Raw genomic sequence first — 27,851 nt, 5'->3', positions numbered from 1 at the left:
CGCACTATTCTCAGGAGCCACGGGTCCGATTTTCAAAATTATTTGACTGTTTTTAACCATTTAATCTGCATTTTGAATGTAAAATTTAATAATACTATTATAGTCCGTGCTAACTGCTATTATCAATATTGTCTTCAACGTTTGTATGGGGGGACGGCGCGTACGCAGTCCCCACTACCAAAAATTACGCGTCCGAGTTATCCACATTAGGGATAATCGCAGAGGTCAACCCCGCCGCAGTGCAATGGCGGGGCCTCGCTCTGGGGGAACCGCCTTCCTGATCACGGTGTCCCCTACGCCAGGTAAGTATGAGTTCGGCAGCGCTCCAGGGGGACCTAACTCTTTGGGAAAAAATTTCTATAGCGCGATTTAAATATAGTAAAAAGTAACTAGCGACATCTCGGGACATTTTGTAATAACTAAATCGTACGTGTAAAATTATTTTGTGTCTGTTATAATTTAATGACCAATACATAGATGGCGCTTTATTAAACATAGAAAAAGATAAATAATGTTAGAACTATTTAATACTAGCATACTAGCTTTCCACCCGCGGCATAGTGAGCGCGGTCAAAGAAAAACCCGCATAGTTCCCGTTCCCGTGGGATTTCCGGGATAAAACCTATCCTATGTCCCGGGGTAAAAAGTAGCCTTTCTCGGGTATCAAAATATCTCTATACCAAATTTCATGCAAATTGGTTCAGTAGTTAAGGCGTGATTGAGTAACAGATAGACAGACAGAGTTACTTTCGCATTTATAATAATATTAGTATGGATTTTTAATAAAATAATTATTTTATTTTTTATTATTATTAGGAGCCATGGCTGTCCCACTGCTGAGCAAAGGCCTCTCTTCTCTCAATCCATTTCTCCCTATTTTGAGCAATTTTGCTCCAATTGGATTGGAGCAAATAAAATAATAAATTATACAAATCACATAAAATTCTAAATTCTAAAATTAAATTAAATAGTATAATTCATTTGCGTGAATCTTTTTATTCTTTGTGTTGTTTTTTAGTAGGGTAAACTCGCCTAATTATGTGACTCACTTAATTCGGAGATACAACGTTTGGACTCTTTTACAGCGTTATAGGAGTAAAATCCAATACATTAAAATTAACCCTATAGTATGGTAATAAAGCTTCTTTTCGTGTACAAATTTTTTTGCGAGTGAGATAATAACAATCACGGGATTTGTCACTGCGACTGCGCCCGCCATATTTGACGTTTCACCGGTAGCGTGCAACTGTGCTGTCATTGTTTAATTAATTTTAAATAGAAAAGGTGTGTTCATGATAAAGTTAACGATTCTCAAGATTGCAACTCAAAACAGTGTCACCGGATTAACCAAGCAAACTTTTATTATTTTCAATTTGTGTATAAATAATTGTTTTCAGTACGTTATACGTTAGTAGCAAAGAGTATAATGTATAATAGGGCAGTTAGTAGTTAAGTCAGAAAATATTTTTACTCAGGTAAAAAAGTAGGATCGCTTTCAAGCTTTAAAAAAACCTTTTAAAAAAGTCCGTTATTTTTTTTATCACATAATTAAGTGAGTTATTTTTTTATTTTAGACAACATGAAGGAAGACAAAAATAAAAATAGAAAATAAATGAAACAACCCTGACATCCGCAATTCAAAGTATTCAGCAGTCAACATTAGATGAGATGACCCTAATAGAATATTATGTTAAATGTGGTCATTATGAATTTAATAACTTTTTTTCTCTATTTTTATATATTAAGGCATATGACTGAATGTTATGTTATATACAAATAATATATTACTAATACAGATATTATACAATAGACGTACAATTATATCACTTCGAACGAAGCTAAAATAAAAGACCATAAATTATTAAGATAATTTAATATTAATTTATCTACAATACTATAGGCTAAGACTATAGGTACAATATAATGTAATATGTACAATTATTATAACTTACAAGAAAGTTATCACTCCTAAGTCCTAATGTTTCAAGGAAATGTAACTTTTCAATAATACCTTACTGTGTTTCCGTTAAAAATCATCAGATTCTTTCCATTTTAATAGTCGTAATATGTGAACGATCTATAGAGTTATCATTACTAACATTGATGACCTCTGATCCATTAGTAGTCACACTACCAAATTCAGCTAGTTCAGCTTCAGCGAATATTCTAGCCATTTTAACCTTTATCATACACTGACTTTTAAGGGAAAGCCTTCTAAATGTTCCCGCGTAACTTGTGAACAAATGATCTACTGGATCTAATAATTTCTGGTGTTTTGGCTCAAATTCTTCATCTGTTACGGACAATGATCTGCGGCTTCCTTGCGACTCGTACTGTGTCGCTGGGCTAACTGTCCATGGTTCGGATTCTATGTTTTCGCGTAAATCTTTCTCATCGGCGCTCGGAGTTGGAGATTGTCGCGGAGGTGACGGCGATGACGTCCCCGAAGTCTGCGCTTTCTTGTATTTAGAATACTTTTTGTATATCATATAATTGTCTAGGAACTTTAAGTTTTTGCTCCAACACCAGCTGTGGTACGATTTGTTGGATGGTGCGACTCCAGATAGAAATCTTTTATATTTTGTGTAACCGTCCTTTAGGCCTTTCCATTTATTTTTTAAAATCTCGCCTGCAAAAAAAAAATCATTATAAATATAAAATACTAGCGGTCCGCCCCGGCTTCGCCTGTTGTACATATTTCGCATTAAATTTCGCCTATGTTCTTTCTCAGGGTCTAAAGATTGTCTGTGCCAAATTTCATCAAAATCGGTCCAGTAGTTTATGCGTGAAAACCACACATACATACATACAAACCTTTCCTCTTTATAATATGTATTAGTATACTTAGGTACCTATAGAAAAGATAAACTCTATTACCTATAAAGTAATGCGACATTGACTATATAATATATAAGATAATATATATTTTATTTATAACTACTATCGATTATACAAGGTGGCGCGGCGCTGAGCTTAAAACGAATCATGACACAGCTTTGACCTAATGATATTGTATGGCACGCTAGCATAATAATAAGCTGCCTCTCGTTCTACAAATAACAAGAAAGTTGTTCAACTTACTCGACTCGTTCATTTCCTTGCTAATGAGTTCCCATGCTAGTGTTTTTTTCTCGATACTGTTATAGTCTTTGTGTCGTCTATTGTACAGTATGGGGTAGCCTTTTACGCATTCTATGAAATTTTCAATGTTCACCTTGGTCATGGTGATAATAATCGATAAATGATGAATTATGTAGAGCGCTTGCCGCTTCGTGTCGTGTTCGCGCCTGCACGGCGTGTCGGCGTGGCCGTGGCGTGCCACTGAGAGATGACGGGGGAAGCGTGTCGCGTCGCTCGGACGCGGCACGCGGGCCTCTCGCTCTCGCTGGACGCTTCGCATCGCCGCCGGCCGCGCTCGGCGTTCGTCGCCATTTTGTGAACGCGAACTTGTGATTTAATTCGGAAGAAAGCAGTGAGCTCCGCTTTGAATGATTTATTATTGGTTTTTTTTCTATGTCGCATTTTATAGGCTCTGTTATTGCAGTTAACTCAATATGAAAATAATGAGCTTGTTTACTTAATACAATGCAATGGTCTAAGTAGCTAAATATTCGTAAGTACATAATAATACGCGCGTGTAGGTATGAGTTTTTCCTTTTTTCCATACCAGTTGTGGGAATATCGGTATAAAAAATATCCCAAGTTACTCCTTATAACAACAACAGCAGCTATCTACCAGTAAAAGTTCCGTCAAAATCAGTCAAGCCGTTCTTGAGATTAGCCGGAACAAACAGACAGGCAATAATTTATTATTATAAATTACTATTTTCTATTTTGGTATTTGTACCTACAGTTGTATGTACATCCATTTTAATTTAGTAAAAATCAGTTACCTATTTCAATATAAAAAAAAACAGACACTATTATTAAAGTAGTGGGTAAAATATGTATAATATACTTATATGTGTTTATATTACCTCACCTATAGGTACCTATAAATAAATGTATTAGGTACACAAAAAAAAACAATGCAAAGAATATTATTAAATCTAAGAAGTACCTACTCTGTGAGTCTTTGGCACGCGGCGCGGCGATCGCGATGGGCGAACAGAGGCGAACAGCGAAGCGGAAAAAATATATTATATCACGGTCGGCAACTACATGACGTCACCTATTGGTTCAAAATGGCGTTACGGCGACGCGAAGCGAGAGCGAGATAGGCGTTTACAAGCACTAAGCAGTCGCTAGTGGGAATTGTGAGGCGATATACATTATACGCCGCCACGCAGATGCGAACGCGAAACGAACGCTAGTTTAACCTAAATTTATAATATCGATTACAAGTTTTTCATTTCAGACATGAATACAATTGATATAGAAAGGCTCATCGAGATCGTGAAACGGTATCCCATGTTATATGACACGCGACACATACAGTACAATAATTTCACCATGAAGACTCAAACGTGGAAACAAGTTGCCAAAGAACTGAATGACGGCAGTAAGTTACTTTTTTATTCATACATTTTATTGGTTATACTTTAGTCTCACTTTAGTACATATACCCATTCTTACTACCTATGTGAAGTATAATTTTAAATCATGTCAAACAAAGTTACGATTTTAGCGAGTATCGACTAGAAATAGGTCGCTTAGAAAGATATAGTATGTGTATTAAATAGCAGCTGCAGCGCCATCTTGTTGATTTCGATGGTTTTACAATAAATATTTAAGTTAGCTAGGGCTCGGCAACATTTTCACCGTGCGGGCGCGAAGGAAATTAGATTTATAGCATATTCGTACCTGTGCAATATAATATTATTTAAGCGTTACCTTTAGTTTCAGGTGAAGTTTTAAGAATAAAATGGAAAGGCCTTAAAGATGGATACAGAAAATATAAAAAGTTCAAATGTGGAGTTGCACCGAATAATAAATCGTGGCACAGCTGGTGTTGGAGCGAAAACTTGAAGTTCCTCGATAATTATGAGATAAGAAAGATTATTCCTAAAAAGGGCTCGACGGACAAATCCAAACAAACGCCGAAAGAAAATGTTGTTGCTGTTGATGAAGAGTTTGTTGACAAAAACGAATTAGATGCCATAGACTACTTATTCACCAGTTACGCGTGTACATTTAAAACATTTTCACTAAGAAGTCAGTGTATGATAAAGTTACAAATGGCTCAGGTATTTTCTGAAGCGGAATTAGCTGAGATCGAAAGTACAACAGAGGCTATTGATACTGCAGAAAAGGATAATGACAATGACTTTAAAATAGAGGAAGATCCAATTATTATTAAACGTGTAAAAATGGAGAACGATGACGATCCTCTAGAAAGTAACGCAATATTATAAAAGTAGGAATGTGTATACCGACTGTGTACTGTGTAAATAAAAACCTATTTATGTCATTTTAATATTGTCATACCTATTACCACAGACTAATAATAATATACTACGTAGGTATACAACTATTACGTATTTGAGTATGCTAGTTCTTGTATAAAAAATGCCATCTCCTTTATTGAAATCTACTTGTAATACCTAATACAAATTTTAAAATAAATGAACAATTATTAAAAATTACATGGGAAATATTCAAGGGGTTGCTGAAACCCAGTATTGAGTAGTACAACTAACGAGCTGCACAGTTTTCTGATTCTGTACGTAAATTTTGTAAATTAGCTGTTTCTTTAGTTATTAAATTTTGTTTTTTCTTTGTTACTGATTTATGTGTGGTGGTCGTGTTAACGACAATAAATTCTTCTTTCTCTCTTTCTATGATGTATTTTATTTGACAATAGTACAATACCTATTAACATTTTGATTTTGAACATTAAAGTTGTTTTACCACAGACTAGTTTTACTAATTTTTGTATTATACCTAGTTGAAAGAAACAACGAAAAACAAAGTAGTTAAAGGTAAGATTTAAAAAAAGTACCTAATAGCATAAAATACTTAATAGTACTAACTTATTATTACTTAGATAAATGTTATTATTATTAGTAAAAATCAGAAATTACTAATATAATAATTGTTAAAGCGCCATCTGTGAACAATCACTGGAACTAAGAACTTACCAAAGTTTCTGTTTGAGTTTTTAAAATATAGGTAATAGGATGTCGCTATGAGCGTAAGTAGGGTTTGTAGTTCGCGCTATAGACATTTTTTCCCAAAGAATGACAACCTCTTGGAGCGCTGCCTAAATCATGGCGTGAGTTTCACTTAGACTCTTTTCAGGAATTCGTTGGTTGTTTGTTGTTTGTTCTTGGTCGTTTGGTCTCGTTCTCAGCGTTCTGCCCGCTGATCAATGAATCGATTGATTAATTAATTAATCAAAATTAATTAATTAATTAACTAAATAAATTGATAACTCATAAATATTCTGTTTATTTCTGAGTTGTTAAAATTTTATTGCGGCCAGATGTGAATAAACACATCCTGCGATCATGCCGCCGCCGAGCGTGCCGCTGCTGCCGCAGCGACGCGCGACTCGTCCGCGCGCACTGGGCCGCAGGGTCTATAGTCGGTCGGTTGCCGCACTTGAAATGGGCCTGGACGCCATTGCCGCTTCCGGCCAGGCTGCAATCGTGGCCCGCTCAACAGCAACCGGCCGGCTTCCTGCGTTGGTATCGGAACCTCTGTCAGGTGCCGGCGATGAATCGTTTCTGGCGAGTCCCCTGACGTTGTCGCCGGCTCAATCCACCGAATCCGTATCGTCGATTACTCGCTCGCTCACACCGAGTCGTCGACAGGCCTCGGTAGGCGCCGCCACACCAAATCCGGGCACTTTGAAGCGCCCCGCACAGGCACCACTACCGCGTACTCCGCGCTTCCCCGCCTCTTTACCGGGTATTCCCGTGGGACGCTTTCCCTCCCCTCCACATAGAGTAGGAGAGAAAACTATCGCAGCGTCCACGCCCCCGCCTCCGCTGAATATACCGACAATGTCACCGGTCTCTCCTATGGAGACCGGGACAACTGGGCCCTCATACGCGGCCATGGCCGCGTCTCCTAAATCTCCAGCGCCCGCACCCTCCACCTACTCCGCCGCCGTTGCGCCCGCCGCGACCAGCAAGACTATGACTGCGACCGACACTGTTGCTTCTGTATCCCCCTCTGCTGCTGCCGGCACTGCAAGCGCCGCGCCACCTACCAAACAGCCCAACCGCTACCCCCCTCTTATAGTGGAGACACTGCCCGACTGGCCGACCCACTTTAGGGAGCTAAAAAAGGTCCTCGGGCACACTCCTAATGGACGTCCATTTGGCAAGGGTGTCCGTTTTATACCAAAGACAGACCAGGAGTTCCGACTCATCCAGCGCTATCTAACGCAGCTGGAGAGCAACACCGGAATCTCTTGGTTCTGCTACTCGCTGCCCGCTGAGAGAAGCGTGAAAGTAGCGATCCGTGGTCTGCCGGCTAACACAGAACCGGCACTAGTGGAGGCAGAGCTGCGCGAGCTCGGGTTCACCCCGGAGCACGTGCGCGCAATCCCAGCTCGCCCGGGTAGGCCGGGTTGTTTGATGTTCGCGCAATTGCAGCGTACTCCAGACCTCATCCCAGGCATTTACGAGGTGAGCGAACTGCTCTGTATGCCCGGGATCACAATAGAAGCATGGCGCGGCAGAAAGGGACCAGCGCAATGCCATCGCTGCCAGCAATTTAGGCACTCCTCCCAAAACTGTCACCGACCAATAGCCTGTGTGCGGTGCGGTGGGAACCACCCGGCTAAGGAGTGCCAACGTCCGCGCGAGGAACCTCCAACGTGCGCCAACTGTGGTGGCGCGCACACGGCAAACAATGCGACTTGTCCGATCTTCCGGAAGGAGACGCGCAACCACCGAGCAGGCACCGTCGCGCGCACTGCTACAAGCACGCGCGCGCGCACAACTGAAACCGATGCACCCGGTTCGCTCATGGCGGCAGCTAACCAGCCAGGGCCGACGGGTAAACGCCGCCGCAAACGTGGCAAACGCACCAAAACGCGGCCACTAGCTGCACAGCCTACTGCACAGCCTACCGCGCCGCTCACTGCAGTACCAGTACCAGTCACCGCACCGCCTAGTATGCCACCTGCAGCATCTACCTCCAGGCCGCGCTCCGCGCCGCCGATCGCGCCGCAACCTACCCAGCGTAGTAAGACGTCCAAGCCCACCGTGGTCGCCGCCCCTGCACGGGGGACGAAGGCGAAGCGAGTGATGCCGCTGGACCCCCGACTGACCAAAGTAATCAGCACCCTTAATCAGGTGCTGATTTCTATCCAAGAGCAGCGTGACCCAATACCGCTGATCTTGGGCTGTATCGCGGAGCTCTGCGCCTCTTATGGCTGAGCTTCGCATCGTCTTTTGGAACGCCGACGGGCTCTCAGCGCAAAAAGCCCGTCTCTTAAAAACCCTGCTCTCCCAGCGTCAAGTGGACATCGGCCTGGTAAACGAGACACACCTCAGACCAGTAGACAAGTTGAAGGTTTCCGGATACTATGTCTACCGGGAGGACCACACCTCGCCGATCGGGACTGCTTACAGGGGATTAGCAGTCCTGGTCCGTCGGAATCTCATCCACCAACTGCTACCAGTACCACAGCTGCAGTCGTCGTACGCCCTCGGCGTGGAAATCTGTATTGACCGCCAGCCCACCCGCGTGTTCGCTTTTTATAAGCCGCCGCAGAATCGACTCGCAGTGGCTGATGTCCGAACCTTGCTGGACTCGCCGCTGCCCACGATCCTCGCTGGCGACTTCAACGCTAAACACACGGCGTGGAACTCTAACATCGTGACCCCGGACGGCAGACGCCTCCTGGACGATGCAGACCGCCACGGCTACGAGGTGCTAGGACCAGAGGTCCCAACGCACTACCCGTACTGTACAGCCCACACTCCGGACGTCATCGATATAGCAGTTGCTCGAGGCCTCGTCGCCGCACCGTCGCTTGACGTCCTGGATGACCACCTCATCTCCGACCACCAAGCCGTCCTCTTGACGCTGAAAATGACCCCGATGACAACATCACTGCCTTCTCCGAAACATCGCCAGGACTGGCGACACTTCGCTGAATACATGGCTGAACACTCGCCGTCCTTCAAAGTGGAGAGCCCTGCAGACGTCGACCGACTCGCTACGGACCCCAGCGCAGTCATGTCTAATGCGCTTCGAGAGTCCAGACTCGACGCTGCATCTACCCGGAAGAAACCTCAGCTTCCTGCCTACATACAAGCGATGTTAGAGGAGAAGAGGAAGCTGCGTAGACTGTGGCAAAACCTGAGATGTCCGACCATGAAGACGCGGCTGAACGCTCTGGCAGCCAAGATCTCAGACGCACTGGAAACGGTAGCAGTCGAATCTTGGCACACCGCCATCGAGCGAGCCGGTGACGACTGGTCCGGCATGCACCGCCTTTGCCGCCTGCTCTCGGGGAAACCGTCTCCGATTAGACCCCTCATGGCCGGTGACGGAACCCCACGTTACCGCGCTGAGGATCGAGCGGAGATATTTGCAGACCACCTGGAGACGCAGTTCATGCCTAACCCGACTACGAATGTGCAGCACGTAGAAACCATCGAGCGACATGTGAAGGATTACTTCGAACCGCCGATCCCGCCGACAGAAGACCCCGTCGTGTTCTCTCCTGGACGCGTTCAAAGGATGATTCGACGAACCAAACTACGCAAAGCCCCCGGTCCCGATCGGGTCACCAATGAAGCGCTGCGTCACCTTCCTCCGCGAGCCATCGCGACGCTGACGCGGCTCTTCAACGGAATCCTCCGTACCGGGCACTTTCCATCTCCGTGGAAGCTCGGCCGAGTCATCCTGATTCCCAAGCCAGGCAAGAATATAATGCTACCTGAGAGCTACCGACCCATCACTCTTCTGTCATCTACCTCGAAAGTCTTCGAAAAGCTACTGCTGCTGCACATTACGCCTCACCTTCAGCCACGCGACGAACAGTTCGGTTTCCGTGCCGAACACTCCACCACTTTACAAGTGACGAGAGTTCTGCACCACCTCGCTACCGCCTACAACAAGCGAGAACAGTCGGTCGCAGTATTTCTCGATATGGAGAAAGCATTCGACCGCGTCTGGCACACCGGACTCATCTACAAGCTGTCCACGTCTACTACTCCGCGTCGAGTAGTTAAGACTGTGGCCACCTTCCTGCAAGACAGGCGTTTTCAAGTGGCGGTTGAAGATGCACTGTCCACCGAGCGCCCCATCCGAGCCGGTGTGCCCCAGGGAAGCTGCCTATCGCCCGTCTGCTATAGCAGATATACGGACGACATTCCAGTCGAAGGCGGTGCCATTTTGGCGCTGTACGCAGATGACGCAGCTTTTATCACCACCTCGCTGAACGCCAAACATGCATCTGTAAAGATGCAGCGAGCACTGGACGCACTTCCCTCATGGCTGGAGGACTGGAGACTCAAGGTCAACGTGGGTAAAACTCAGGCGATTTCCATCGGTAGGGCGCGCATTTTGCCACCCCCGGTGTCTCTCATGGGCGAGAACGTCGAGTGGTCACCGAAGGCCAAGTACCTCGGTGTGACCATAGACAAGACCCTCTCGATGCGGCCCCATGTGAAAAACGTGGTCGCCCAGACGCGCGCCGTGCGGAACATACTCCGCCCCATGCTGGCGTCTCACCTGCCTCTCCGTACGAAGCTGTGCATCTACAAGGCGTACGTTCGCACGCGACTCACCTATGCGGCCCCTGCGTGGTTCGCGTTGACCAACGAGACGGACCGCAAGTCTCTGCGAGCGCAGCAGTCGCTAACGCTCCGCACCATCTCCGGAGCACCACGCTTCGTACGGAATCAGGTCATCTCCAGGGACCTGCGCATGGAGAGCCTGGACGACTTCGTTCGTCGCCTGAGTTCCTCTATGTTCGCGCGCGCCGACGGAGCACGATCCCAGCATTTGCAGGGCATCGCGCCATACCATCGACGACCGCCGGACATAAGAGGCCTACCACGTGACCTAGTCTCCTAGGACACGACCGCTTCCCCGCCGCTGGCTGATGGGCGCCCCCCGGCACCCTGCCGGCGGGCTCGACCTCGCTAAGCGGCGGTGAAGCACCCACGGACATTCTTACCCGCTGCAGCTCGCAGATCGCCCGCGATACCTACGCGGGCTCGATCGCACTGCAGCAGGACACCTCCCGGATTCGACACCTCGGACCTTAGGTCCCACCCAGTGCCCCGCCTGTAGTTGCAGGCGGCGTTGCTACCACTGAAAGGGGCCGTCGCCCCGAACAGTTACCCCGAGGCCTGTGAAGGCTTGCGTGGAAGACCCGACGAGCGAGCCTAAATCATACTTACCTGGCGTAGGGGACACCGTGATCAGGAAGGCGGTTCCCCCAGAGCGAGGCCCCGCCATTGCACTGCGGCGGGGTTGACCTCTGCGATTATCCCTAATGTGGATAACTCGGACGCGTAATTTTTGGTAGTGGGGACTGCGTACGCGCCGTCCCCCCTAAAATTTCTTATTATGAATATAATATAAACCATGATTTTTTGTACAAATAATATAACTGACTAGTGACTAGGTAGTTAGGTACCTACATTTTAATTACCTAAAGACAATTATTGAATGTTATTGTCCCTAGTAGGGCAGTTTCACATATTATAATAACTGTCAAAAAGATATTCTACAACACTATAATTGTCACGTTTTTTTTAAAGATAATGTTGGACTAGTGCGAAACTGAAGTTGAACTGTAACTTCAACCTCTCATTTGTGCTCTCATTCTATTCGAAACATTTTATGATAAAATGCTGCTCAATATAAACCATAATTAATGTCTCAAACAAATATTAGGTCTTTCAAAATATATAATGATGCTTCTCATTTTGTAGGTATTTTAAAAGAAATCAATGTTTGAACTTTGATTCCACATTAGGTATATGGGAAATGGGTTATTCTTTTGTCATTCTTTTGTACATTGGAAAATATCTTCTCAACATAACGGTAATCCATACTAATATTATAAATGCGAAAGTAACTCTGTCTGTCTGTCTGTAACTCAATCACGCCTTAACTACTGAACCAATTTGCATAAAATTTGGTATACCTAGAGATATTTTGATACCCGAGAAAGGACATAGGCTACTTATTACCCCGGGCCATAGGATAGGTTTTATCCCGGAAATCCCACGGGAACGGGAACTATGCGGGTTTTTCTTTGACTGCGCGGACGAAGCCGCGGGTGGAAAGCTAGTTTAAAATAAAATAAAAGTAAATCACGTAGTTAAATGCTTTATTAATATATTTTTCTAATATCTAATATATAAAAATCAATGCCACTTTTCGTTGTAATTCCATAACTCGAGAACGGCTGAACCGATTTCGATAATTCTTTTTTTATTATATTCCTTGAAGTACGAGGATGGTTCTTATGTAGAGAAAACGTTAATATGTACCACGGGCGAAGCCGGGGCGGACCGCTAGTAATACATAAATTTTCTCAGATATGCATCACATTTTCTTGTGATTTACAAAATTAGATAAATTTAAATTAAATCTACATTACATTTACAATGTACATTTTGGCACTTTATTAATTCCAGTTATACCTATATATTATAGTCTATAAAAATATAATTTTCATTTTATACAATGTACACTTAATGCAAAATTTAGTTAGGGGGCGTCCATAAATTACATGAGGTGTTTTTTTTTCATTTTTTTAATCTTGGACCAAAAGTGTATAATTTCTTTTGTTTTAATCAGAAAAAAATGCGTGATATTTGTCGAGACCCTTTTTCCCTAACGTAAGGTTGGATTAGATTCATGTAATTTATGGACGCCCCCATAGTGCAATCGGTACCTAACTGCTCAAATAAATTTAAAGGTAGGTTTAAAACGCGGCTTATCAAAAAACGTTCTAAATTGTTAATTATATTGTCACACACACACACTGAATAAAATTAAAATTATTACTTAACTAAATAAAATTGTACAAACATTTAATACTTACATATATAACATAGGTATCTATCTAATTATAGTATAGTTTTAACTATAAACTATTCATCACCAAAATTATCACTGTTTATACTTCAATATTAAATTCGACGGTTTGTACAACATCTTACCTATATAAACTTTTTTTTTAAACTCGATTACTTCAAAACAATTAATGTATATAAATAGTCTATAGCCTCAGCTAAGCATAAATAACAGATCATTCCTTGTCCACATCTTCCAAACTATCTGGCAGCGTTGTTCCCTTTGTCTCAGGCAAGAATATACACATAAGACTCGCCGCTATAGGTGTAAGTCCAAAAATGGCCGTCGGTAACCATGGCAACGCCGCCGAAGAATTCGAAATAAACGGTGCAATCATGGAACCGATGCGCATGCACATCGAACACGCACCCATTGACATATTTCTGACCACTGTGGGGTATAATTCTGATGTATAGATGTATATAGAGGCGGCTACGATGGCTACACAGCTGACTCCCAAAGTTCCGAGGGTCAGGGATATGGTGTACGTGTTGGGGAGGACCCCGAGGAGCAGCACGCAGAGACCTCCGAGGGTGAAGGCGATGGCGATGGTCAGCTTCCTTCCGAAGTACTTTATGAAACAGATCGCCAGCAGGTTTGATGGGATCTGGAATGATTTCCGTTATTGGTTTTACAAGGTTTGTAATAATTAACATCAAATACGACATAGTAAAACTATAAACATTTTATTTTATGGAAAACTTAACTAGTACAAGCATTCTAATAAATAATTGAATAATAATTGTTTTTTTAAATAATTGACTGATGATTGAAAATTTTATTTGAGAGCGATGCATGTAGAAAATTGTTTCTGTAAATAATTTAAAAAAATCTACCTTATCCTTACTACTAATATTATAAACGCGAAAGTTTGTGATGATGGATTTTTGTGACTCTTTCACACAAATACTACTGAACCGATTACAATGAAATGTGGTATGTAGGTAGCTGAAGACCGCTAAGATATATATAAGATAAGACAGCTACTTTTTATCCCGAAAATACAACATGAACGGGAACTATGCGGGTTTTTTCTTTGAAAACGCGGGCTAAGCTAAGCTAAGCTAATAATTATGACCAGCTGAAATCTAGTCTAGTTTAATCTATTATTAGCATTTAGAATTCACACAATTAAACATCCATGTGGCTCGATTCCCATTTCATACATTAAAAGATATCCAAGCAATTTTCGAATCAAGACAAATTATTATTAGAGTTGGTGCGGTAACACAAAAATAACATAATTATTATTGGCTGTAACCTACGGCGATATTTAAATGATTCGATATAAATGTTTTCCTTATGTAAAACAAGACAAATCACAATAACAATCAGGGTTTCCCATCACAATCATACTTATTTATCTACTATAGTTGTGTTATGGTGGTAAATACAAAAAATATATAAACAAAAAGTATACCACACCTACAAAAAATCTGATACGAATAACCTCCATACTTTTTGCGGAAGTTAATTAAAAAAATCATCATGTTTATCAAATCTCAAAAGGCCGCATTGTTTTTGTTTTTGTATTGAACTTTTATAATATAGTGATACAACGAAACAAATAAGTCCTGAGACCAAAAATTCTTTCGGTGTTAGATAGCCCATTTATCGAGGAAGGCTTATAGGCTATACAGGGTGTACAAGTGATTGTTCCGTAAATATTGCAGATATCAAAAAAACTTAAAACTGATATCGAAAGACATCGCCCATTTTTGCAAGTGACTACTATCAAGCTAATTTTCCGTTTGTAGCTTTATTTTGATGAGACGCCCAATAATTTCGTGTACGAAAGTCTCGATTGTGGTAGCTAACAGAGATAACAAGGATAAAAATTTTTGATTTGATGGTTCTCAAATATTTATTACTAACTGAATTTTTTTTTGTTCAATCTCAAGATAATTACCTAAATTATTCGAAAAAATATTTGTCCTACAAAATCTATGGTTGGTTCAAAGAGTCCCCCTTTCCAAAGTGTATCGATAACGAGGTCATCATAAATGATTACTAACAAGCTGATTTTTTTGTTTTCACTTAGTTAATGTTTATATAATTCAACAGACATATTGTCCTACAAATTGCGTAATATATAAATATAAATATAATAGAATTGATTTATATAATGGCTCTTTAATTATTATTGTTATATACCTAATATTTTTTAATAAAATCACAAATTGTAATTGAATTGTAATGAACATTGAACGCTGTAATTTCCTGTAATTAAAGGTACAGTAGATTATGTATTTTAATAAGATGTAATAAACGTGAACTGTGTCCTTTGTTGGAAATTCTATAATAATAAATAAATAAATAAATCAAAGACTATCTATCTTTATAGATTGCACTTATGTGCAAGACAGGTTTCTTACGTATAAACTACTGATTTCCATGAAATCTGGCAATCATACTTTTAGTTAATCACGCTCAACTGAGCTATTTCATAAAAACAATGATTAAAACGATACCTACTACCTATAATGAAGGGTGTGAATATTGTGAACTAGCTTTCCGCCCGCAGCTTCGCCCGCGTTTTCAAAGAAAAACCCGCATAGTTCCAGTTCCCATGGGATTTCCTGGATAAAACCTATCCTATGGGTAAATCCAAGTTACCCTTTATATGTGTGCTAAATTTCATTGTAATCGGTTCAGTAGTATTTGCGTGAAAGAGTAACAAACACACATATACACAATACATACACATCCTAACAAACTTTCGCATTTATAATACCTAGTAGGAAGTAGGATATGTTGACTATACGGTATACCTGTATAGCCCCCGCAGCAGCGACCGTCACGAACGGATCGGGGCTCGTCTGGCTGATGTACTGGTTGATGCCGTAGAAGGTCAGCCCCACGATGGTCCACATGAAGCAACAGCAGACCGTCTTCACCCGGAGACACGGACGCATCAGGTCGGTGTAGTTCGCGCGAGTGGTTTGAGATTTTTCGCGAATTTCTTCAGATATTTGTTTTAAGGTGTCGTCTATTTTGGTGGTGGGAAGCCCGTTGCTGCAAGGGTTAAGGGTTGTTGAGAATTGCGAACCATTTTTTATATTCTATTTTAAACTTCTCTATGTTTATTATTACAGTAGAAATTCGGTGTTTTTATATCAAGTAGCTTTATGTCTACTAGTTATACAATTATGAAAAATAGATTTAATAGCTTTTCATTGCAAACAAAAAGTCCTTCTCTATTATATATTTTAGTCATACAAGAAATAAAAATTCTACTTACAATTCAGCAGCGCGTTTAACAATCTTGGCTGCATCGTCCACTCTACCAACACTGAGCAACCATCGTGGAGACTCAGTCAATGAAAAGAAGTACATCAAATATATCAAGGGAGGAACAGCCATTGCCAAGCTATATGTATCCCAATTCCTAAAGTAATACGCAAAGAGCGGGACAGTCATATGTCCAATGATAAATGGAATCTGAAAGAGACAGCCTAGCATCTCTCTGTACTCTGTTCCGACCGTTTCCATGACGATGACGAAAGAGATGACCATAGTTCCTGATGTTGCGACGCCGAGGAAAAAGCGAAGCACCGTGAAGGTAATGTAGTCTGGTGAGAAAGGAATAGCGAATCCAAGTAGGATCAGCGTGGTGGTGGAAAAGAGGAATGTGTTCTTTCGGCCATATCTGAAAATAAATGTTCTATATTTGAATGTGTTTTATTATCTATTACTTATTGCAATTTTTAATTAAAGGAAAGATTTTTTTTTAATTACTAGGTACTATATTTACTGACCATTGAACCAACAAAAAAGCGACTTTCCACAAAAAATCGATATTTTCAGAAAATACCTAAGTACCGATTTTTCCCAAAAAAAAAAACGAAACAACCAACATATCTAAAAAAAATAAACAGCTTACCTATCAGACAAGAAGCCCATAACAATACTGCCCAAAAGCACACCAAACTGCAACACCATTTGTGTAAAGCTGGCCAGCCATCTTCTCTCACAGACGAGACCCCACTCAGTAACTATTGTATTATTAAACGGTGAAGCATCATATTCATACTTCACACAATCAGCATAACACGTAGAATTATCCACTATTTTTACAGTACTAGAATTAGTAAATTCTGCACACCAAAACGTCAGTTTTGGAGTCAAAAACAATATCGCCATTTGCACCCATCCTGATGATAGCTTGACTAAAGAAACAGTAGCGAAAATTATGAATTGCCATCTCCCGAATTGACCGATGAGGTTTGCAAGGCCGTCTTCTTTTTTCGGGCCCGTTATCTGGGTCGCGATCCGTTGAACCATTTTTGATGTGTTTTTGGTAATCTGGAACAACCAATTATTATTTTTTAATTTTACACTTAGTAATCATGTAACTATATCGGCAGCAGTGAAATTGTTTTTGAAACCGGTCGGACTGCTGTAGTTCAACTTTTATTAGGTACTAGCGGTCCGCCCCGGCTTCGCCCGTGGTACATATTTCGCAATAAAAGGTAGCCTATGTTCTTTCTCAGGGTCTAAAGATTGTCTGTGCCAAATTTCATCAAAATCGGTTAATAGACAGACAGACAGGCAGAGTTACTTTCGCATTTATAATATTATAGTAGGGATTATAATCGTATAGGAGCTATAGGTATCATGTCTAAGCTTAATATTCAGGCTGTAATATTTCAAAAGCAATAATTAGCTAGCTTATAAAAACGTGTACACTTCCGCTTGCAACACGTTTATTATATAACTAAAATTCGCCGAAATGTGGTACACTTATAATTTATAACCATAATCGAAACAACCGCAACGAAACATTGCATATTATGAGTTTTGCAAATTTTTGCAACATTGAAATATTATACAATTGAGAAAAATGCGAAAATTAATGCGTAATGTTAATGAACTCGGCCGAGTTTATTAACCGACCGAAAAAAATAGATTATTACTTAATATATTATTCACATGAATATTTGTTTGTATGTAACCCTAGTATTAAGTAAAGAAAGAAAGAATTGTGCGGACTTTAATGTAATATATTGTAAAACCTTGTAGACCACAATTCCTGCAAATAAATTATTTCATTTCATTTCATTTCATTACAAAATGTATCCTAAAAATTAAAATATGAGGCAAATGGACACAGCCTCAGCAAAATGCTGCACAAAAACAGCGCTGACTTTCAGCGATGATTGAGCACCTAATTATATAACAAATATCATAATTTGTTAAGGCATTTTGTATATAACATCACAGATAATATAATGATAATATGTATTACATTGCGGAATTAATACTTCTGCTTTACCTACAAACATATATGTATAAGAAATATACTAAATTAGTACCTTTTAGTACATATATAGTACCTATTTATAAACTGTAATTAATATATCACTGTCTTGTCTGGGCCTTAGGGTCTGGGCAAATAAATTATTAATAGTATTATTTACATCCGTATTGCGTATAACCTGTGGTATAACAATGCGAAAGATTAATAGATACAGATAAGAAATACATTTTGGTACAAGCTTTTCCCGCGATTTGGTTCATGTCAATATTTCTGTATTTATTTATGAATCGTATGAATGAAATATATAAAACCAAAATAATTATAAGTGAATATTTTGACTTCAATAATTATTTCCGAGTGACAACCATATATCTATTAACACGTTAGCTGCGAAACAGGGCTTGAAACACCCTGTCCGTGTCTCGTCGTTATAGCGGTAGGAAAAAACGTAAACTTCTCTGTCGTGCGGGAGGCATAACTTCCATCTGGTTCAGTGTAGGAAAGTGATATCTATATATCTGAGATGTGCTATTGATTCCTAGTTCAATGGTATACCGACCTTAATACCGGGTTTCTTAGACCTCGTGCCGCACTGAACAAATAAAAAATCTAACACAGTGCGGAACGAGGTTGCGAACACCTCGTACCACCGCGCACCTCGTACCGCACCCTAAGCTAGCTCACGCGGTTAGTGTTGTGCAACGCATTCGAGACTATTTGTGGAACAACTTATTGAAGCTTTTACAAAGAATGACTTGAATGTAGATACAGGTAATTTACAAACATCCTAACTACTCGTTATAATAAATATCGTTAATAGAAACGTGAATGTGACATGTTGAGTAACTTTCTTCAAATAGGTTGATAATCATGATTACTATTAGTGTGTTTGTTCATTGAATCAACTAGCGGCAAATCCAAAACACCCGGCAATCGGTGTATGGCTCATCAAAATTTAATTCTTGCCCAAGTCAACAAGCCAACAAACAAGGCACATCATCTCTTAAAGGGATCAAAGAAGAGGAGACGTGTAGGATGTTACTAAAAACTCCGCACCTTCTTAACAAGTCGTGAGGCTGACAAAAAAGTAAAGAAAATTCTCACAGAATGCACTGGTTGCAAACAATATTTTACCTATTGTTTGGCCTGTTTTAATGAAAAACATCCATAAGTTTGATAAATAAATACAATTAAATAAAATCGATATTTCTTTTCCCATCACTAAATTATATGAAAAATTGCTATTGTTCAGTGCGATATGGGGTACATCAGACCCCACATTTTATTTTACCCCTAGAATCTAAACTAACTAATCTAACCACGGGCGACGGTAGATTTAGGTTAATGAACTCATTGTTAATAATAATCACGACAAAAGCCACACACTTTGTCTTATTTGGCGCCAAAAAAACGATTTTGGTCTACTACGGGCGGTGGGGTTTAATATGCCTCGTGCCGCCACAATCTCTGGTATAGGACAAGGTTTAAAACGACCCGTAACGCAGTAATGGAAAGTACAGATATTTCTGTGCCGCAGTGAACGTGTTAAATCAGCGTTTTGAGAGTAATTTCATTATGCATAATAATTAGATATCTATTACTAGATATCTGGTTTTATGAAAACTGTCCCTATTTATAAATCTTCTATGACATATAATATATTAAAACCTAAAGGTTAGAAGCAAGCTATTAATGTATCTATCAAAACCAGAACACGTTTTATTGCGTATAAATTTAATGAATTGATTGGTTTAGTGATTAATTTATCGAAGATCTCAAATGCTAAATGATTTGAAATAATTTCCTTGTAAATTGTGTTAAGGTATAGGTATGTTAAATAGTGACTGTTAATTTTAGTCCTATTAATATTATAAATGCGAAAGTTTTGAGGATGTGTGTGTGTGTGTGTGTTTGTTACCCACGCAAATACTACTGAACCGATTACAATGAAATTTAGCACACATATAGAGGGTAACTTGGATTAACACATAGGATAGGTTTTATCCCGGAAACCAACGGGAACGGGAACTATGCGAGTTTTTCTTTGAAAACGCGGGCGAAGCCGCGGGCGAAAATTTAGTATGTTAATATATTACCTTTGTGATTTGTCCTTGATATTTAAAAAGAATAAACTATTTAGAAAAGATTTGCTTCTATAGATAGACTGCTGTTAAATACGTGTTAAATGGGTCCAAGAACAACTAGATATATATTTACATGATACCTATAAAACTATATACTTGTTTTGTTTATATAAACTATATACTTTCTGTTATCAGTTGAAATAAAAAGAATTTAATTTTTACTTTTTACGGCAAACAGTTTTGTGTCGACGAAAACAATTTTTGGCCTTCCTTAATAAATAAATGAATATTGTCAATATTCGTGAATTCATGAAATAATTCGTAAAATTTTAATTAAAGGAGTAAGTAGGTAGGAAGAGTCAAGGGATAAAGTTAGTCGATTAATATCATCACGTGTGTAAAAACGTGATGTAAATAAATAATATTATGTGGGTGAAGGTGATTTTAACATTCACGATAACTTAATAGTTAAATTTTACGATGTTTCGAGGCAGCTTATGGCTTAGACCTGTTTGGAGGCTATGCACCTTAATATTGATAAAGTGATCATAATATTATTAAATTGTTATTTACCTTGAAGTATACAGATAAACTTCGATTAAAGCCGCAAATTATATGAACTTTGATGCTGACGTTTTGTTCATGAATATGATTTTTTATACACGCTATGTGTAAAAATGTTTATTGGTTTCATATGCAAAAACTTAGGAACAGTTTTGATCGAAATTTTATATTCACGGTACCTAGACTACAACAACAGACTTATCTTGTTTAGTTTCAGAAAGTTGATTACCTATATACCCGAAAAGAAATAAATATATACTTCAGAAATGCCACTTGCTTCGATTACGTGAGAAAAAAAACTAATTAATATCAATCATATTCTTAGACTAAGCGTTCTAACTTATGCATTTGTATAATATCTCTAAATTGTTAAAGCTTTGCTTACGTGATGTACCTATCATGTAAGGATTGGAGAAAGTAAATTTATGAAATTAACGAATACAATCTAATTCCTCATGTTTATATTTTTTTAGATCGCAAATTAGCATGCAAATAAGTATTTTTGCAATAAAGTTAATGTTTTTGTAATCTACGTGTGCAAAATCTATGAATTATGAAGAACTTAGTGTTGTAACTGCGAAAAATTATTTTATCGTGCTAGGCCCGCCATCGCCCATTTTTGCAAGTGACTACTATCAAGCTAATTTTCCGTTTGTAGCTTTATTTTGATGAGACACCGAATAATTTCGTGTACGAAACTCTCGATTGTGGTAGTTAACAGAGAGAACAAGGATAAAATTTTTTGATTTGATGGTTCTCAAATATTTATTACGCAATTTGTAGGACAATATGGCTGTTGAATTATATAAACATTAACTAAGTGAAAACAAAAAAATCAGCTTGTTAGTAATCATTTATGATGACCTCGTTATCGATACACTTTGGAAAGGGGGACTCTTTGAACAAACCATAGATTTTGTAGGACAAATATTTTTTCGAATAATTTAGGTAATTATCTTGAGATTGAACAAAAAAAATTAATTCAGTTAGTAATAAATATTTGAGAACCATCAAATCAAAAATTTTTATCCTTGTTATCTCTGTTAGCTACCACAATCGAGACTTTCGTACACGAAATTATTGGGTGTCTCATCAAAATAAAGCTACAAACGGAAAATTAGCTTGATAGTAGTCACTTGCAAAAATGGGCGATGTTTCCTGAACTAGTAGTATAAAACAAAGTCGCTTCCTCTGTCCCTATCATAATATGTCCGTATGTATGCTTAAATGTTTAAAACTATGCAACGGATTTTGATGTGTTTTTTTTAATAGATAGATTTATTGAATAGGAATGTTTTAGTATATCATAATATCATTTATTAGATTTTAGTCAAAGCGGGCGCAGCCGCGGGTGGAAAGCTAGTATAGAATATAATAGAAATTGGTAGCTTCTTTCTGCTTTATATATTTCTCATCATAGAATGTCAGAAGTTATTCTCGTAATCAGATTCTGCTTATGTTGCAGACAGGTTTATAAAACCAAACCTGTAATTTTGCAACACGTTTTATTTTCTCCGATAAAACCGATTGTAAAAATATCAAGATGTTAATTGTTAAATTATCTTTAAATACACGAATAGTCATTAGAATTATCGATTTAATATTTTACATTTCTACTTCCATAAAACTTGGTTATTACTAGAAAGTAGTTTTTGAGTAGCTTTGCGTCCGTGACTCCGCTTGCGTGCATTTCACGTAATCGCGAGAGCTTTTTTCCATACCTACATATTTTAATCCTATATTTTATGTGATTTTACACCCTTTGATTTATATTATTAAGCATTATGGCAAAAATTTAATAAATAATACATATGAAGAAAATTAGTGGTGAATAATGTGACATATTCACAGTATTCACAGTGGTTTCAGTATAGATAAAAGTTGTCTAAAACACAAAAAAAGTATTTTTGACAACTGTAGAAAAGTAATTAGGAATAGATATATAGATAGCTATTGCTGTTACAAAGTAATTAATTTTGGTAATGTCGATACTTGAAAAATTGGAAAATAAATTATTTCCAAACGGATTTAAAGTAAATGAAGATATAAATTGTAATTAATTACAATACAACATTTAAATGTCACGTGAAATGTATAAATATTGACATAATATGAAAGATACTGACGCATAGATACCTATAATATGATATTCGATTTACCTTTTAAGTGGTTGTTGAAGAAAATTGTCGCGTTTTTTCCTAAATAAAAATAACTTATAGTACCATAGATAAGATATTTTTGTTTAGCTCTTTCCGAAAGAGCCAAAACACACAGAATGATAATATTCTATTGTTGAAATTTTCGCATAAAGTAACTAACTACGCCAATAGATATATTTATGAAACTATGTAGATAACTAGGTAATTGCTAGGACTAATAATTTTACAAAAAATGAAAAGTAAATCATTTCATAGTTAATAATATATTCGAAATCCATAACCAGTTCTGGTGCAGTCGGGTAAAATAAAACATAAATATCGTATTTTTTTTCATTTTTGTCATATAAGATATAATATATATAAGTATTATGATGTAATAATAGTATGATAAACTAAGAAAAGTCGATTGGATTTAGATAAGAATGCTCTTAGTGCATATTTCTTATGTTTGTTCTCTTATCTGTGGATACACCGTTTCTGATAAAACAAATGACGAAACTGTATTATTTACACGCTTGCACACGTGGTTTCATTCGTATCTTGACAAATAAATATATGCACTATATTATTTTTTAATCCTCAACAAAAATGATAAGTATATTTTTAACCGACTACCAAAAAAAGGAGGAGGTTATCAATTCGGCCGGTATATTTTTTTTTGTGTTTAATGTTTAGGAAGATTATATTCATATATCAATATAGAAATTAAATATATTTTAACTTCATTTAAATTTTAAACGCGATTTATTTATTTTTCTATGTATCCAGATGGTCAAAACTCAAAAATGCTTATTAAAAGCGGAGGAAATACATGAATTAATAAAATCCTTGACTTGATAAAAATACAGTAATAAACATGCCTACATCTTCCTGCTTTACACTTTTCCCTTTACCTTCATTTTGCTTGAAATTTGAATATAAGGCTAACTAAGAAAAATATATTTTTTTCACTTTTTTGTACATTTTCAAGCATAAAACATTGCTGTTAGTAACATTTAGTTTTTAATAATAGCCTTTGTTATAAACAGAACTATCCTTATTTCGAATTCATTATCAATCCAAATTACAAATGCGGCTAGCTAATTTCGTGTAAAATAGTCGCAAACAAATAAAAAAATACGATACATTACATTGAGCTATTATTACTACGTAGGAAATAGTAATAGTAGGCTCAATGATATAGTATGACAATTATTTACTAGCTGCTCCGCGCGGTTTCACCCCCGTGGCTCCACTCCTGTTGGTCGTTAGCGTGATGATATATGTATAGCCTATTATAGCCTTCCTCGATAAATGAGCTATCTATCACCGAAAGAATTTTTCAAATCGGTCCAGTAGTTCTCGTGATTAGCGCGTTCAAATAAACAAACAAACAAACTCTTCAGCTTTATAATATTAGTATAGATTAGTTCAGTTAAAGCAAAATTATGTTCTAATAATATTGATTAATTAATCTTAAAATCAACTAACATAAGTATATTCCATAATTATAATTTTACCCAACAAATACCTACTTTATTATCTTTCTTTCTTTGTTTCCTGTCTTTCTCCAGAGGGTCAACGAACTTAATACATAATTGTAAAATCTGTGCTTATCAAACGCCTTGACGTATTTATGAGGTCACACGTTCGATCCCGTCCAAGGTAATGTTTGTAGACTAGTTTATCCTTAATTGTCAATGTCCTTTCTGTATAATATATGGATCGCGACTTATGTATAAACTAATATGATAAAAAGAAAAGTTTTTTACAGGTAGACAGCCACTTAAAATGGGATGTTCAGGAATCAGGCCTCTTATTTAGTAACGCGATTACGAAGGATGATCTATATATTTAAAAATCTAAGAGCAGTAGTAAATAAAAATACCGTTTTACTAAAATACAAGGCACTAATAGAAAGCCTCTTAAACTATTGCATATGTGCATGGGGAGGCATGGCTAAGTCCCACCTTATTCATGTCGAACGAGTTCAGAGGGCAATTATTAAAGTAGCACTAAAATTACCATTCAGATATCCCACTACAAATCTATTTAAGGATTCAAACTTATTAAGCGTACGGAAAATATATTTAAAGGAAATCCTACGACGATACCATACACAGACAGTACCAGCCTTACTGAGTGTTAATAAAAGAAGAGACCGATTCCCTATGCCGCGTACTAATAGTAGGTTTGCTAAAAGGTTTTTTCATTTTGCTGCCCCTAAGTTTTACAATATTATAAGTAGGACCCAAAAAGTTAGGACTTTAAATAACAGTTTATTTAAAAAAGTGGTCATTAAATGGCTTGACAATTATGACTATGATGAAATAGAGCAGCTCATAATTAATAATGGATAGATGTCAATAATATAACATACACAAACACACAACATTCACATGCACAAGCACACACATTAACAAACGCACACACACACACACACACACACACACACACACACACTAACAAACTCACACACTTTACTTGTAAAAGCTTGTAAACGCGCAGCTGTATTTATTATATGTTTTTTTTTACTTTCTCTGATTTTTTTTTTAATGTAATCTTTGTTTTGTACTGAACATGTTCTATGGGAAGGAACTGTCTTCCTTAACACAGGATTTTCCTAGCTAGGAAGACAGAGCCACACTGTAATTGTACTGTATTAATTTTTGTACTCAATAAAGATATTTTTTTTTATTTTTTTTTTAACACGCTTTTATTAGCTTCACCTGTATGTTTGTATGTATGTCGTGGCCATATCGTAGATTTGCTCGACGAGCAACGATTTAATGATCTGGTCAAACTTAGTTGACCACATCATGAAATGCGACCATTTCATGAAATGATCAATCATTTCATGAAATGATCAATCATTTCATGAAATGAGCAAATCATCATATGACATATGGCCACGACATGTATACGACTCCTTTTAGACTCGATTTTGACCTTTATACGGACAGACTTCATTAAAAAATTTGAAAATTTATCAAGGATCGGTGATAAAACAGTAATTTTATGAGTTTTTAAACTATGTACCTACCTATATTAATTATTTTCTTGTAGGCTAAGCAGGTCTTATAAGTAATGTATGACTTATTCTCAGACCTCTGAGTATAGATACACCCTACACTAAATATTTAATACCTAATCATCGATCAAACCGTTTCAGAGTAGATTACAAACACTGAGACGAGAATTTTAAAAGCATAACAATAGAGGATAATTCTTAAACCTTTCTTAAACAATAGATCGTTCGATACAATGTAAGTATTGTGTGTGAAATTGGTAAAAACATTGAACATGTATGTTTGTCATTGAAATACTCCAAGCGTTCATTATACTTTTCAATAGGTATCAATTCAATAGGAATGCCTCGATTCAAAGAAAAACTTAGAAAACTTTCTAAGGAAATTTTTTCTGAGTTTTCCTTAGAAAACTTTTGCATTTTGTTTGTAAAAGTCAGTATTTTAAACTTCCACTAGTTATTATTATTTGCAAATAAAAATTTAATTATTTAAATATCTGGTCTGTTCACTTTAGATTTTAGACTAAGAGCTGACGGCTAATCTTTCGCGTAGAATGTATTTTTATGGACTTTTCAAATCAAAATAAGATTAATTGCAAGCATAAGTTTAATACACAATAAGAGAAAACACGAAACAAAAGATACACTACATTACTACTTTTCTCACCAAAACTAATTTCAACCTGCGATTTCGCTCGACAACCTAAACGGGTACTAGGTACCTACCTGACTGAATAAAATACTTTGCCATGCTAGGTAGGTATATTCTATGATCCTATCCACATACAAAATCTATTCAAAATCGGTTCAGTAATTTAACGTAAATATAATACATATTTCATACTACAACAATAAACATATTTAGGTAATATTGGAAACAAGTAGGTATAATGTAAATTGTGACTATTTTAAATGTTTTTAAATTATGTAAAAACAGGTTTACTAATAATTAATTAATATGTTTAAATGCCTTATTAGGTACCTATTTTTAAACGATACGTCAAGTTGCAAATGAAAAGAAAAAAAAATTACCATTTTAATTACCTAGATAGGTACTTAATTAGAATATTTCTATTTTTATATTGAAATTATAAATATTTTGAAAAAAGGTAAGAGGAATTTTATTTAATAATCGATCACTTTTTATAGACATCAATTTATTAATATATACTTCGTCTTCAAATAGGTACACAAAAAACAACAAAACACTTCCTCCGTTGTCTAGTGGATGTCAAAAAAAAAATAAGTAAAAAAAAATACTTACAAAATATATAAATTCACTTACTTCACTTATTATCACAACAAATTAATATAATATGACATTGTTTAAAACAAAATAAAAAAAGATCGATGCGTGTGCCTCGCGCGAAGGCTTGATAATCACTGAAACATTTTGATAGTAAATAACTTGAAATCTTACCGTTCGACTTGAGATAATAGTATATTTTGATACCTATCTAATAATAAAAATCTCATGTCAGTGTTTGTAATCAAACTCATCCGAAACGGTTTGAACCAATTTTACAAAAAAATACCTATGTTTCGGGAGGTTTGAGACTGATAGATCTAGATATAGAGCTAGTTTATCCCGAATTAATATTTTTATTACAAAGTATATAATATTATCAACATAATAGTTATCTATACCATTTAAAAATGTTAAATCTGAAAAAATAAAAACACTTTTTATTATTGTATTTTTCGTATTTTACATAACGAATTGTAGACATCAAAATTCAATACAATGGATAAAGGTACCTACATAAAATAAA

The 27,851-nt window shown here is 37.6% G+C and overlaps 3 protein-coding genes and 2 non-coding genes across 6 annotated transcripts; 2 read left to right on the top strand and 3 right to left on the bottom strand.

The window, feature by feature from the left end:
* Positions 1–148: 148 nt before the first annotated feature.
* LOC123701112 lies at positions 149–310 on the bottom strand. Its single transcript, XR_006752686.1, has one exon. It is a non-coding gene; the product is annotated as a U1 spliceosomal RNA (small nuclear RNA).
* Positions 311–1,856: 1,546 nt separating this feature from the next.
* On the bottom strand, positions 1,857–3,312 carry LOC123700876 (transcription factor Adf-1-like). The gene is made up of 2 exons (XM_045648240.1): positions 3,082–3,312; positions 1,857–2,629 (listed from the first exon to the last, which is right to left on the bottom strand). The coding sequence occupies exons 1-2, from the start codon at positions 3,221–3,223 to the stop codon at positions 2,037–2,039; spliced, it is 735 nt and encodes a 244-aa protein (XP_045504196.1). The 5' UTR covers positions 3,224–3,312; the 3' UTR covers positions 1,857–2,036.
* Positions 3,313–4,151: 839 nt separating this feature from the next.
* On the top strand, positions 4,152–5,400 carry LOC123700877. The gene is made up of 2 exons (XM_045648241.1): positions 4,152–4,501; positions 4,840–5,400. The coding sequence occupies exons 1-2, from the start codon at positions 4,360–4,362 to the stop codon at positions 5,352–5,354; spliced, it is 657 nt and encodes a 218-aa protein (XP_045504197.1). The 5' UTR covers positions 4,152–4,359; the 3' UTR covers positions 5,355–5,400.
* A 5,907-nt stretch (positions 5,401–11,307) lies between these two features.
* Positions 11,308–11,469, top strand: LOC123701111. Its single transcript, XR_006752685.1, has one exon. It is a non-coding gene; the product is annotated as a U1 spliceosomal RNA (small nuclear RNA).
* Positions 11,470–12,450: 981 nt separating this feature from the next.
* On the bottom strand, positions 12,451–27,441 carry LOC123700874 (organic cation transporter-like protein). Of its 2 annotated transcripts, XM_045648237.1 has the most exons (6): positions 27,344–27,441; positions 16,889–17,310; positions 16,247–16,654; positions 15,777–16,020; positions 13,147–13,612; positions 12,451–13,113 (listed from the first exon to the last, which is right to left on the bottom strand). In XM_045648237.1, the coding sequence occupies exons 2-5, from the start codon at positions 17,287–17,289 to the stop codon at positions 13,181–13,183; spliced, it is 1,485 nt and encodes a 494-aa protein (XP_045504193.1). In that variant the 5' UTR covers positions 17,290–17,310; positions 27,344–27,441; the 3' UTR covers positions 12,451–13,113; positions 13,147–13,180. The 2 variants fall into 2 exon arrangements, with proteins under 2 accessions (XP_045504193.1, XP_045504192.1); XM_045648236.1 differs by lacking the exon at positions 12,451–13,113 and having other exon boundaries at positions 13,144–13,612.
* Positions 27,442–27,851: the final 410 nt, after the last annotated feature.

This window comes from Colias croceus, chromosome 20 (genome assembly GCF_905220415.1).
Source record: "Colias croceus chromosome 20, ilColCroc2.1".
Classification (NCBI taxonomy): domain Eukaryota; kingdom Metazoa; phylum Arthropoda; class Insecta; order Lepidoptera; family Pieridae; genus Colias; species Colias croceus.
The sequence above is the reverse complement of the archived record's forward strand: the minus strand, read 5'-3'. Positions and strand labels throughout refer to the sequence as shown.